At 38.9% G+C, this 12,143-nt stretch overlaps 1 protein-coding gene across 2 annotated transcripts in view; it reads left to right on the top strand.

Annotated features, from left to right (window-relative positions):
• The window catches only part of DNAJC2 (DnaJ heat shock protein family (Hsp40) member C2), a 32,588-nt gene extending 20,460 nt beyond the window's left edge, over positions 1-12,128 (top strand). For both annotated transcript variants that reach the window (XM_002818317.5, XM_054559647.2), the window contains 11 exons: positions 714-779; positions 1,588-1,679; positions 1,755-1,876; positions 2,577-2,726; positions 4,848-4,936; positions 5,015-5,084; positions 7,694-7,878; positions 8,615-8,715; positions 8,831-8,938; positions 11,546-11,700; positions 12,004-12,128. In XM_002818317.5, coding sequence (XP_002818363.2) covers positions 714-779; positions 1,588-1,679; positions 1,755-1,876; positions 2,577-2,726; positions 4,848-4,936; positions 5,015-5,084; positions 7,694-7,878; positions 8,615-8,715; positions 8,831-8,938; positions 11,546-11,700; positions 12,004-12,078 — 1,213 coding nt within the window. In that variant the 3' untranslated portion in view covers positions 12,079-12,128. The remainder of the gene's footprint in view (positions 1-713; positions 780-1,587; positions 1,680-1,754; positions 1,877-2,576; positions 2,727-4,847; positions 4,937-5,014; positions 5,085-7,693; positions 7,879-8,614; positions 8,716-8,830; positions 8,939-11,545; positions 11,701-12,003) is intronic.
• Positions 12,129-12,143: the final 15 nt, after the last annotated feature.

Here is a 12,143-nt window from a genome sequence, read left to right as displayed (position 1 = left end):
GAAAAGCACTCTGTTACCTATGTGATATTTACGCTTTTAAGATTTTCAGCCTGTTTTCTATTAATGAGATTTCTAGATATCAAGCACATGATAGTAGTAAAAAATGAAAATTGGGGAGTCATTTGAATAAAAATAAGTACATTTTTATTTAGTTACTTTCTACTAAAAGTACTTGAGTTCATGAGGAAGGAGACAGTGCTATTTGTCCCTGTAACTAATTCACTAATTTTTAATATGCACAATAGTTAGTGGCCATTTTATATGTGCTACATTTTCTCATCAAATGTCTAGTAAATACAAAAACATAAAATCACATAGAACAAAAATAACAAGATTTAGCTCTATCAGTTGTAATTGCTTTTACCTTCAGAGGATACAAACTGGAGATCAGATAACCACTACTAGGGTTACCTTCAGACTTGACGGACTAGCAAAATTGAAGGCAAGGAAAACTTAAAAATAGGTCTTGGTCAAGCGAAAAACCTAACAAAGAAGAGATAGCAGGGAGGTGTGGTTTTGATTATGGAGTGATGTGTGCATTTTAGATTTTCATACCAAATGCAGTGTCCTTAAAAAAGGAGAAAGACTTGATCTTAGTTCAATACTAGAAGGGAAGGAAACGTATCTATTAAAACAAATTCATTCACTTGCATTAAAAGGAATTTTTTTTCTTTTGTTCTGTCTTGATTGTGTATTATTTCTGTCTATATTAGGTATAATTTTGATTCTTGGAGAGAATTTTCTTATTTAGATGAAGAAGAAAAAGAAAAAGCAGAATGGTATGTATGCAAATCATTAATAATGGAAGGTATTTATTTGGTTCTCTGGTCTTTGTGATGATGTAAAAATATGTCACATAAATTTTCTTTCATATTTTCTCTTGGTACATCTTTTTTAAACAATTTTTTAATATTTTGAAATCCTTCCTCACAAGTTAAACTAGGTGGGCCCATATCAATAATTGGTTAGGATATGCTTAAGAAATTGCCAAGGAATATAATGTCAGATAGCTCAGTTCAGCAAAATCTTTTTCTTCTGGTTGCTTAACCTAGGTTTTATTAATTTTTTTTTTTGTATGTGTGCAGAAATGCTTTTGACATGAATGTGCAAAAAATAACCAAAATTAATATTAAATAGAACCACTGTTTAGGCCGGGCATGCTGGCTCATGCCTGTAATCCTAGCAGTTTCGGAGACTGAGGCGGGCGGATCACCTGAAGTCAGGAGTTCGAGACCAGCCTGGCCAACATGGCAAAACCCTGTCTCTACTAAAAATACAAAAATTAGCCAGGCATGGTGACAGGCACCTGTAATTCCAGCTACTCCGGAGGCTGAGGCAGGAGACTCACTTGAACCTGGGAGGTGGAGGTTGCAGTGAGCCAAAATCATGCTATTGCACTCCAGCCTGGGCAACAAGAGCAAAAGTCCGTCTCAAAAAAAAAAAAAAAATCGTTGCTTAATGTTAGTAATGACACAGCATTTTAAACTCTAGGATGTTATTTACATATAAATATTTTATAAAATATTGCATTTTCCAGTCATAGCATCTATAAGGAGTAGTTTGTTTCCAATATTTTCTATTTTATAGTCGTGATGAGAGGAGATGGATTGAAAAGCAGAACAGAGCAACAAGAGCACAAAGAAAAAAAGAAGAAATGAACAGAATAAGAACATTAGTTGGTAAGTAGAATTGATTTTTTTTAAGTCCCCTAAATGTTAGAAATTCAAAATGAGATTAACTTTTTCTTTTGCTAGACAATGCATATAGCTGTGATCCAAGGATAAAAAAGTTCAAGGAAGAAGAAAAAGCCAAGAAAGAAGCAGAAAAGAAAGCAAAAGTAGAAGCTAAACGGAAGGAGCAAGAAGCTAAAGAAAAAGTAAGACAACATTTAATGAAGGTGGACTTTAAATGTTTATGAAATCTTTAATCTTCACTTTAATCTTCACATCTATTTTTTAAAAAAACTATAATTTGAAAGCAGAGGATTGGGTGCTACTGTGAATGAATCATGACCAGTTGGTATAATTGAGAGAGATCTTCCTTACCAGCAAGTTTTTATTGAGCAAAAAATTGTGTCATAATGCGTCCGGAATTGGTGGGTTCTTGGTCTCACTGACTTCAAGAATGAAGCCCCGGTTCCCGCTCGCGCCTCTCCCTCCACACCTCCCTGCAAGCTGAGGGAGTGGGCTCCGGCCTTGGCCAGCCCAGAAAGGGGCTCCTCAAGTGCCGCCCACAGTGCAGTGGTGGGCTGAAGGGCTCAAGTGCCGCCAAAGTGGTAGCCCAGGCAGATGAGGCGCTGAGAGCGAGCGAGGGCTGTGAGGACTGCCAGCACGCTGTCACCTCTCAATAAGTTCCTTTAATATTATGCTTATTTCTAATATGTCAATTTTACATTTTCTAATAAATGTTTATAGATCTTTACCAGCTGTCTTTCCGAGTTCATCCTTCAGTTTTCAATAAGTTTATGTTGCCTTTTTTCCTAATATAATTTATTAAAAGTTTAAATTTTTAAAATTATAAAACATTTAGGAATTTTACTGTACCTATTAAAATGATTTTACTCCCTTTTTTTAAAGCAAAGACAAGCTGAATTAGAAGCTGCTCGGTTAGCTAAGGAGAAAGAAGAGGAGGAAGTTAGACAGCAAGCATTGCTGGCAAAGAAGGAAAAAGATATCCAGAAAAAAGCCATTAAGAAGGAAAGGCAAAAACTTCGAAACTCATGCAAGGTATGTCAGACTGAACAAACACTAGGCACAAGTAAATCAAGTTGCTTATTAAGCAAAAATATTTCTTTTTTTTTTTTTTTTAGATGGAGTCTCGCTCTGTCGCCCAGGCTGGAGTGCAGTGGCGTGATCTCAGTTCACCGCAATTTCCGCCTCCGGGTTCAAGCGATTCTCCTGCCTCAGCCTCCCGAGTAGCTGGGATTACAGGCGCGTGCCACCACGCCTGGCTAATTTTTTGTATTTTTAGTAGAGACAGGGCTTCGCCATGTTGGCAAAGCTGGTCTTGTACTCCTGACCTCAAGTGATCTCCCCGCCTCAGCCTCCCAAAGTGCTGGGACTACAGGCATGAGCCACTGCACCCAGCCAAAATATTTCTTGAAAAAAAAAATTATTTTTATTATTTATTTATTTATTTGAGATGGAGTCTCGCACCGTCACCTGGTCTGGAGTGCAATGGCACGACTTTGGCTCACTGCAACCTCCGTCTCCTGGGTTCAAGCAACTCTCCTGCCTCAGCCTCCTGAGTAGATGGGATTACAGGTGCCTGCCACCATGCCCGGCTAATTTTTTGTATTTTTAGTTGAGACAGTTTCACTGTGTTGGCCAGGCTGGTCTTGAACTCCTAACCTCATGATCTACCCATCTCAGCCTCCCAAAGTGTTGGGATTACAGGCTTGAGCCACCTGTGCCCAGCCAAAAAAAAATTTTTTTAATTAAGTTTTTGTTTCTGTTGTTGTTGAGGCAGGGTCTCACTCAGTCACTCAGGCTGGAGTGCAGTGGTGCCATCTTGGCTCACTGCAACCTTCACCTCCCCAGTTCAAGCCATTCTCATGCCTTGGCCACCCAAGTAGCTGGGATTACAGGTGCACACCACCACACCCTGCTAATTTTTGTATTTTTAGTACAGACGGGATTTCACCATGTTGGCCAGGCTGGTCTTGAACTCCTGGCCTCAAGTGATCCCCCTGCCTTGGACTCCCAAAGTGCTAGGATTATAGGCATGAGCCACTGCACCTGGCCAAGCACAAATGTATTTCTTTTCTTTACTATGCAAATGTAACTAAACAAGACAGAGCGAGTCTCCATCTCAAAAAAAAAAAAAAAGACATTGCTGAGATAACTGAAGATATGAATATAGACACAGTTTCAGAATATATATATATATGTGTGTATATATATATATATATATATTTTGAGACAGAGTCTTGCTCTGTCACCCAGGCTGGAGTACAGTGGCGCAATCTCCGCTCACTGCAAGCTCTGCCTCCTGGGTTCACGCCATGCTCCTGCCTTAGCCTCCCGAGTAGCTGGGACTACAGGTGCCTGCCACCACGCCCAGCTAATTTTTTGGATTTTTAGTAGAGATGGGGTTTCGCTATGTTAGCCAGGATGGTCTCAATCTCCTGACCTCACTATCCGCCTGCCTTGGCCTCCCAAAGTGCTGGGACAGTTTTAGAATATTAACTTGTTTTTTTGTTTGATAATGGTAAGATGATTATGTTTAGAAAAAAACTATCAGGGTTGAAAACTGAAATATGTACACCTGAAATTTAGAAAAAGTTAAAAACAGCCGGGCGTGGTGGCTCACGCCTATAATCCCAGCACTTTGGGAGGCTGAGGTGGGTGGATCACGAGGTCAGGGGTTCAAGACCAGCCTGGCCAAAATGGTGAAACCCCGTCTCTACTAAATATAGAAAAAATTAGCCAGGTGTGGTGACGGGCGCCTGTAATCCCAGCTACTCGGGAGGCTGAGGCAGCAGAATAGCTTGAATCTGGGAGGTGGAGGTTGCAGTGAGCCGATTTCGTGCCGCTGCACTCCAGCCTGGGCGACAGAGTGAGACTCCATCTCAAAAAAAAGAAAAAGTTAAAAACACTTACATTGAGATAAAATTATATACCTGTTTAGTTGTCATTGTCTCTTTGTTTTTTCGAGACAGAATCTTGCTCTGTCGCCCAGGCTGGAGTACAGTGGTGCGATCTCAGTTCACTGCAATTTCTGCCTCTGGTTTCAAGCGATTCTCCTCCCTCAGCCTCCCGAGTAGCTGGGATTACAGCTTTGTAATTATGTTGATGGATGTATTTTTGAGTGTAGATATAAGATAATTTTTGTGTTTGTGCTTTTAGACCTGGAATCATTTTTCTGATAATGAGGCAGAGCGGGTTAAAATGATGGAAGAAGTGGAAAAGCTTTGTGATCGGCTTGAACTGGCAAGGTATACCTATGGAACTGCTATTGAAGTCTTCATTTGAGCTTAGGATAAAGTTTCATTTCTTCTTTTTTTTTTCTTTAGCTTACAGTGCTTGAATGAAACACTCACATCATGCACAAAAGAAGTAGGAAAGGCTGCTTTGGAAAAACAGGTAATAGAAGAACACGTCACTCCTACCTATATGTAGCATTTAATTCTGCTTTGACCTGTTTCTTCACCTAATATATAAGTCACCAAGTGCAAGGAGTATCTGATTTCTCTTTGTGTTTCCCACTGTTTTGTTGTTGTTGTTGTTTTGTGTGTTTGGTTTTTTGGTTTTTTGTTTTGAGACGGAGGCTCGCTCTGTTGTCCAGGCTGGAGTGCAGTGGCATGATCTTGGCTCACGACAACCTCCGCCTCCTGGGTTCAAGTGATTCTCCTGCGTAACTGGGATTGTGGGGGCACACCACCACACCTGGCTAATTTTTGTATTTTTAGTAGAGATGGGGTGTCACCATATTGGTCAGGCTGGTCTTGAATTCTTGACCTTATGATCCGCCCGTGTCAGCTTCTCAAAGTGCTGGGATTATAGGTGTGAACCACCATGCCCAGCCTGTTTGTTTTTGTTTTTGTGTTTGTTTTTGAGACGGAGTCTCTCTCTGTCACCCAGGCTGGAGTGCAGGTGGGGTTACAGGTGTGTGCCACCATGCCCGGCTGATTTTTGTGTTTTTACTAGAGACAGGGTTTCGCTCTGTTGGCCAGGCTGGTCTCAAACTCCTGACCTCAAGTGATGCGTCCGCATTGGCCTCCCAAAGGATTATAGGCATGAGCCACCATGCCCAGCCTGTGTTTTGTTTATGTAGTAAGTGCTGTTGTTGATTTAAGTTGGATTTAATGTTTATGGTTTTTACCATGCTTAGTGTTTGATTTGTGGTATCGATCACAATCATAGCTTTTGCAAAATCATCATTAGAAAAAAATAATTGTTTTGATTATTCCTTGAGTATTTTCATAGGGTAATAACATTTAGAACCAAAAGAGATCTTTGTTCTGTCTAGTCTATACCTTTTATTTTACAGATAAGAAAACAGGCCCAGAAATTCAATTCAGTTCAACAAGTATTAGTACCTACTATATATAGCACTATACCTAGGTTCTTTTGGAGAAATGCCTAATGCTATTGCACCACAAAGGACTTATGCTGAGAAGAACCTGAGAAGAACCTTAAGGACCAAAAGATGGAGAGCCCATAGTAAATGCGGTGTAGGATAGGAAGGGCCACAAGTTTTAGTGACCAGGGAAGGCTCAGTGTAGTTTGAACCAGCCTGAAAGGAAGGACAGAGTTAAAATGAAGGTCAGAAGAATACCACAAACTATAAAATAGAAGTATAAAGTATGGTTCAGCCTTGGCAACATGAACAAAATCTCTACTGAAAATACAAAAATTAACTGGCATGGTGTCCTGTACCTGTAGTCCCAACTTCTCAGGAGGCTGAGGTTAGAGGATTACCTGAGCCTGGGAGGTCACAGCTGCAGTGAGATATGATCACGTTGGTGCACTCCAGCCTGGGCCAATAGAGCGACACTTTGTCTCAAAAAAATAGACCAAAAAAAAAAAAAGGGTAGAAAGTTATGGGGAAAAGGAGTGGGAAACAAAATCAGTTAGGAAAAGCAGAACCAATGATCAGGTTTTTAATACCTTGTTGACTAGTTTCCATTACTGCAAATCTTTGATTAACGGAAGGTTCAACATTGTACTACTAATCTGACGTTTGTGGATAAGGTGCATCAGATAGATGTAACTAGTTACAAGAATCTTACTTTAAGAACCTGCACTATGAGCGTGGTGGCTCATGCCTATAATCCCAGCACTTTGGGAGGCCAAGGCAGGCAGATCCCCTGAGGTCAGGAGTTCGAGACTAGCCTGGCCAACATGATGAAACCCCATCTCTGCTAAAAATACAAAAATTAGCTGGGCATGGTGGCAGGCACCTGTAATCCCAGCTACTTGGGAGGCTGAGGCAGGAGAATCACTTGAACCTAGGAGGCGGAGGTTGCAGTGAGCCGAAATCACACCACTGCACTCCGGCCTGGGCGACAGAGTGAGACTCCACCTCAAAAAAAAGAAAGAAAGAAAAAGAACCTGCACTATGAACGTGATGATGGGAATCAAAAAAATTTTTCAAGGTTAGCATTATTGGGACTTTACTGGTTCTAAGGGATTGAAAGGGAGAAATGAGCCAAAGATGATAGCAGCTGACAGAAGCAACAAGGGCAAATAAAGGTCTTCTTTTTTTACTTGTGCATGTTTGAAGGTAGTCTAGAAGGAACAATGTAAATGGTAGAGCTTCAGAATAAAATAGAGGCCATTTTGCTATGCCTTCACCTTTTGGTAGAGAATAAATGAGATTGTCTGCAGAAAGGGTGAATATGAGTTTAAAGAGAGGTTTGAAATGGCCTTGTGGATGAATAACTCAGTGACCCACAGACTTGTCAATTAGTGTCCAAGGCTAATGGAAGTCACGTGACATGAGTACTGGGAAAATCAGGCAGGCTGTGGGCAGTTCTTGGTCCCTCAGGCAGACCTATGCAGACTGGAAGCCAGAGCACGAAAAGCCAGAGTGAAAAGCTGGTGCTTCTTTTTGGGTTGGCCTGAGAGGAGTATGGGGTCAGAGTGAGAATGACATTGAGAGTTGAGGACCACAAAGACCTAGCCAGGAAGAAGGTGTAGAATAGCAATACAATATACTTTTAAGTCCCTGACTTATGATATTTGTGCAGATAGAAGAAATAAATGAGCAAATCAGAAAAGAGAAAGAGGAAGCTGAGGCTCGTATGCGACAAGCATCTAAGAACACAGAGAAATCAACTGGTGGAGGTGGAAATGGAAGTAAAAATTGGTCAGAAGATGATCTACAATTACTAATTAAAGCTGTGAATCTGTTCCCTGCTGGAACAAATTCAAGGTACTGGTTTTAATGAAACTTTTCTTCAACTCACGCTGGAGCCTGGAGATAATGTAGACAGACTCCAAATAGCAGCACTTATTATCACAGAAACTTGCAGAGATAAATTCTATGCCACAGTAGAAAAGTGTGAAAAGCGAGGTGCATTTTGAAGCTGTCAGTCTTACCCATTGCATCAGTACACATGCACATATACATATGACAGAATACTTGTTTCTCAGGAAATTGAAGATCATGAGAAAAGTCTTGACTTATGTTGGCTTACTCTGTCATGGCTTGTGCTAGGGATTAGGTTTTCTGTAGTTTTTCTTTTACAGTTTTGCTCTTTGTTTCTTCCCACCTCAAGCTGGAGCTTGAGTTTAACTCCCAAGAAAGCCCTAGAGATCCAGTGTCCCTAATTCTATAGATGAAACCGAGGCTGTTTTCAGAATGATTGATCTTCTGAAGAAATGTATTAAACTGGCAGTACACACAAATAAGTGGTTTTATTTATGTTGATTTGTACACAGAATCTGTAAGATGTATGGACTTAAAACCAAGATTATATAGTTGATTTAAACATAAGAAAAGCAAAAACCGTAGTCCAGGCAACAGGAATTTATAGTAGCAGCATACATAGACCACCAATTTGAGCTCATTCTGTACATACTATAACCTTTCTGCAGTAAAAATCTAATGGTTTTTGTTTTGTTTTTCCTTACTACTATTATATTATTGGTATAATATATCCTATCAGATGGGAAGTTATTGCTAATTACATGAACATACATTCTTCCTCTGGAGTCAAAAGAACTGCCAAAGATGTTATTGGCAAAGCAAAGAGTCTCCAAAAACTTGGTGAGTTTTGAGAAGTCCATTTGTTACTTTAAACACCTATTTTTAAAATAACTTATGCAATTTAATGAAAATTAAATGAGATGATGTTAAGCATTAAATTTTTTTCATTTCTCAGACCCTCATCAAAAAGATGACATAAATAAAAAGGCATTTGATAAGTTTAAAAAAGAACACGGAGTGGTACCTCAAGCAGACAACGCAACGCCTTCAGAACGATTTGAAGGTAAATTTTGCTTTTCTAAATGTAGAAAATGCTAGCCATGTATCTGTGCTGCTTGGATGTACAAGACTTAGGGTCTGTGTTCAGAATGATAGGGAAATAAAATGTTTAGCAGACTGGAAGCTGTAAGCAAATATTTCCAGGGCAAAGATTTACTTCACCTAACCATTAAAAATGGAGTTCTTCCATTTCAGATGCCATTAGAGAAGGGGGCTGTGTTTGTTTTGCTTATCAGGTTTTACAAATCAGTGTTAGAGGATATTATTGGGACTAAAGAATAGTGTTTTATCGGGATAATTGCTTGATTTTGAGAAATGTACTGTAATTATATAAGAAAATGTCCTTATGTTTAAGGAAAAACACAGAAGTGTTAAGGAATAAAGAGGCATCATGTCTGTAACTTATGGTTCAAAGTATGTCTGTACATACAGAGAAAGAATTAGCAAATATGAAAATGTTCACGTTTAGGGAATGTAGACAGAGTATACAGGGATTCTTTCTACTCCTCTAAAATTATTTCAAAATAAAAAGTTAAAAATTGTTAGGGTTCAAAACCAGCCTGGGAAACAAGACTCTCAAAAAAAAAAAAAAAAAGTTAGGGTTTGATATTATCTTGGGTGTTCTAATTTGATTACTCTAGCCCAATGCTTTTCATATTACAAATCATGACCCATCGCTGGGTCATGAAGTCAATTTAGTGTCTTGAATAGAAAATGTGTTACACCCATTATATAGGTGGGTATACTTGTGAAACTCTTGATGATGTGTGTCTTTGTGTTTGGGATGTGATATAAATTTTTTTCTTGCTATGACAAGGTTTGAAAGCAGTTTATGTGGAAAAAAGTTCTTTCACTTCATGTTTTCTGAGCCATCAATCCTTTCTTAAACTAATCGCAGAAAGATGCTTTTGAATTAATAAGCTGTTTCTTCTGAGAGTCCCAGTTTTACCTATAGTCTTTAATCTTATTATCCCAAAATTTCAACTTAAAAATATGAGACTTACAGTGTTATATAGGGGAGGAAAATCATTGCAAAAATCAGGGGTGACTTGTTTGGCTGAGTTAGGCATTATTTCAGTTCTTTTAATAAAGGTAATTAACAAGGCAGGGTTTCAGAACACCTGAAAGACACTTCTAAAGGAGTTTATTCTCCTGAACCTTTATCTCCACAAAATACAACAGGTATTAGCACACTAGTCTCAGCTCTTTCTTAGGGGGACTTGTTTCCATGTTGGAGGGAGGTGGGCCCTGATATTTGTCCAGTCTGCTTTCTGTGGAGAGGTGACCCTGTGAAGGCAAGAGTGACTGGCAGTAGTGCTATGTGGGTATGACCCCTTTGCCTCTTTTATGGAAATGGGAAGGCTCCTTCCTCTTCAGTTGTACCATTAAACAGCAAGCTGGCACCATTTTTTGAATAGTGATTTCTCATAGTTTTGCAACAGTATGTTTATTTTGGTATTGTGAAGTAATTGGAGAACAGCAGGAAATACTGCCATGTCACTTCCATCTTTTTTCCAAGAGAGGAAATAAAACCTATGGTATTTAGGGCTTTAAACCAATACAAGGAAATTCAACAAAAGACTTCCCAGAACTTAAAAGCTACCTTCAAAAAAGCTTCTTAGGCACCTTAGGTACCTTCAAATATTATACAGATTCTCTGCTTTGTTTTGAATAGGTGGTGGTTTTGTTTTTTTGGGGTTTTTTTCCTTCTTTAATTGAGAAGGAACTTTGGTTTCTAGGCTTAAATTTGTAACAGATCTCACAAGCCGCAGTTTCTAGTAGTAGTCAGGCTACTGGTAGTATTAGTCTGTGTTGTCACTGCATAGTCTGAAATAACTAAATTGCCAGAAGTCCATTAACTTAACCAAATCAGCTTTCTATCACTTAACATTCTCCTTTTACCTACACAAGTGGACTGTGTAATACTTAACATCCTTAAGATATTTGTTTCTGACACACATCTTAGATGTTTTCTGAAACATACAAGGTTTAGTTGAAGAACCACAATTGCAGTTATTGAAGTGTTCAGCATCGGCTCCCAAGATTTTAGCAGATGTGATGAAGAGACCACCACACTACAACACAATCTAATCTCAGCTTGCCTCTCCAGCACTGGTACTTTGGGCACTTGGCTTAATTTTGCTAGGTTTCCTTCAGTGTAAAACAAGAATGGTTTCCAGGGTTTCTATCCAGCAAAAGTTTAACTGTGAGGAAGCTCTTTTACCTATCCTGTAAGGAAGTAGATTTATCAGAACTCTTAATGAACTGTGATTGTGTTTCTGAGTCCAAGAGTCCAACAGTACTATAAATTTAAATATGGCTTTCCAGTCTGGTGAGTATATTACATTGATTTTTAAGAGATAAACAGTACAAGGCAGATCTTTACTATTGTGTTTTAAAAGCCTTTGAGATTTTCTGGGATGTGAGACATCTGAAATTTTTTCTCTTATTAACACTCAGAGGGCTATATGTATCACTCATCTCTACAAGTTTATTTTCAAAATGACACATCCCAGATTGAAATGGGCACTTAGCGAACACTTGTGGACCACAAGACTTGTCTGGGAACATGTTCAAAGACAGTTTTCAAATAAAAATTTTTCTTAAACAGGTCCATACACAGACTTCACCCCTTGGACAACGGAAGAACAGAAGCTTTTGGAACAAGCTTTGAAAACATACCCAGTAAATACACCTGAAAGATGGGAAAAAATAGCAGAAGCGGTGCCTGGCAGGACAAAGAAGGACTGCATGAAACGATACAAGGTTGCAGACTTAAGAGTTTATAGATTGTTGTATTTTAAATTGTAACTTGGGTTATATAGCTCATATTTTATGTCTATTAAGTGGTTAATATAGTGCTTATTTCAATACCATTAGTTACGGGGCCAATATTATTAGGAAGAAATGAACCACCTTAGAAACTTTCTAGGCCCTGACAGATACTGAAATCAGTTTATTTAGTACTATCTATCTTAGTTGTTTGAATTCTTTACACCAAACACTAGATTAAAATGTCTGTTTTTAAATTCTGACAACTTCTTAAATCACACCTTTCTCCCTTACTAGGAACTTGTCGAGATGGTAAAAGCAAAGAAAGCTGCTCAAGAACAAGTGCTGAATGCCAGTAGAGCCAAGAAATGACAATCTTTGTTGTGTGTGCATTTTTATAATAAAACTGAAAATACTGTAAACATTTTCATTCTTAA

Source organism: Pongo abelii, chromosome 6, assembly GCF_028885655.2.
Source record: "Pongo abelii isolate AG06213 chromosome 6, NHGRI_mPonAbe1-v2.0_pri, whole genome shotgun sequence".
NCBI lineage: Eukaryota > Metazoa > Chordata > Mammalia > Primates > Hominidae > Pongo > Pongo abelii.
Note: the sequence above shows the minus strand (reverse complement) of the source record. Positions and strands in the feature narration are given on the sequence as shown.